This window comes from Nematolebias whitei, chromosome 13 (genome assembly GCF_014905685.2).
Source record: "Nematolebias whitei isolate Nwh7 chromosome 13, NemWhi1, whole genome shotgun sequence".
Classification (NCBI taxonomy): Eukaryota; Metazoa; Chordata; class Actinopteri; order Cyprinodontiformes; family Rivulidae; genus Nematolebias; species Nematolebias whitei.
This window is the reverse complement of record NC_056510.1, coordinates 12,439,630-12,440,867: the sequence shown is the minus strand read 5'-3', so window position 1 is coordinate 12,440,867 and position 1,238 is coordinate 12,439,630. Positions and strand designations below refer to the sequence as shown.

Sequence of the window (1,238 nt, the reverse complement as noted above, 5' to 3'; positions counted from 1 at the left end):
GGCATGCCTTCAAGAGGTCCATCTAAACTGTCATAAATCATTTGCACAGGCTGGTGGACACTTTTTCACCCCTCAGGCTCACATTCTTTGTTGCAGCTCTCTGAATCCCACCCATACCACCAACATTAACACTTATTTCTAACCAGTTTTCAGGGGAAAAAAATACTAATTTAATTGGGATTAGGACGAGATTTACATGGATAAACCTGAAAAAGCCTGCTGGGGTTAAAGGTTGGTTCTGAGCCTAAACAGAGGCAGATTAAATGTTGATGTCATCACTGGGCTGATAACATTAAACTCCGTGACCCCTATCTGTTTTGTATTGTACGTAAATATATGGAGATGTATTGATTTATTTTTTTTTACCTTGAGAGACTGAAGAGGCGAGGTACTGCTGCGCCTGTCTCCGGCTCCTGCGCGTCCCTTGGGGCACGCAGTCCACCGCGCTCCCGATCCACAGCGCGACCAGCACCCATGCTGTGGTGGTGCTGAGACCAGACATTTCTTTAAACAAAGAAAGAGAAACGAGCCGCTCGGATGCTGCAGAGCGAGGCCCCAGGTGATCTTTTTTTTTTTTAAATTCTTGTCTTTGTTTCTTGAAGGATGTTTCACCGGAGAGAGGTGGGCTCCAGCGCGTCTCCTTCCTGCAGCTCTCCAACCTCCTCGTTCAGCCTGCGGCCCCTGAGTGCAGGTTCCCCCCTCTCCGCGCTGGGAGTGATTTATCTGGGCATGGCTCACTTTCAGGCAGAGGGAGGTCCAACAATGAAAAGCGACTCCCCACGCAGCGTGGAGAATCTGGAGATGAAGCAGGGTTGCCAAACAAATGCATGCTCCTAAATTGTTTGTATGAGTTCATAAAATGATGCTAATGTGACCTTAAAAACCAAGATTAAAAAGCTTTAAACCAGGGGTGTCAAACTCACTTACAAAATGAGGCCACAATTAAAAACTTTTTTCAAAGTAAGGGCCAGTTTCAGGATCTACATTAATTCAAGTCAGATACCAAACACCTTTAATTGGTTGCAAGTTCCTCAAAAAATTGTTGATTGGTCTCATTTGATGTTCTCTGTTGCACTTTTCACATCATAATCAAAGATTACTGAAAAAAATCAAAGTGATAAAAGTATTTTTCGGTTAACGTATCATCTTGGGAGCCAGAAAAGATGTCAACGAGGGCCACATTTGGCCCCCGGGCCTTGAGTTTGACACATGGGAACTCCACTGCAACACCAAATTTA

The 1,238-nt window shown here is 44.7% G+C and overlaps 1 protein-coding gene across 1 annotated transcript in view; it reads right to left on the bottom strand.

The window, feature by feature from the left end:
- Positions 1-761, bottom strand: part of fn1a (fibronectin 1a) — a 37,641-nt gene extending 36,880 nt beyond the window's left edge. Inside the window, exon 1 of the mRNA XM_037686866.1 lies at positions 367-761. Within this exon, the coding sequence (XP_037542794.1) occupies positions 367-502 (136 nt within the window). The 5' untranslated portion in view covers positions 503-761. The remainder of the gene's footprint in view (positions 1-366) is intronic.
- Between the last annotated feature and the right edge of the window lie 477 nt (positions 762-1,238).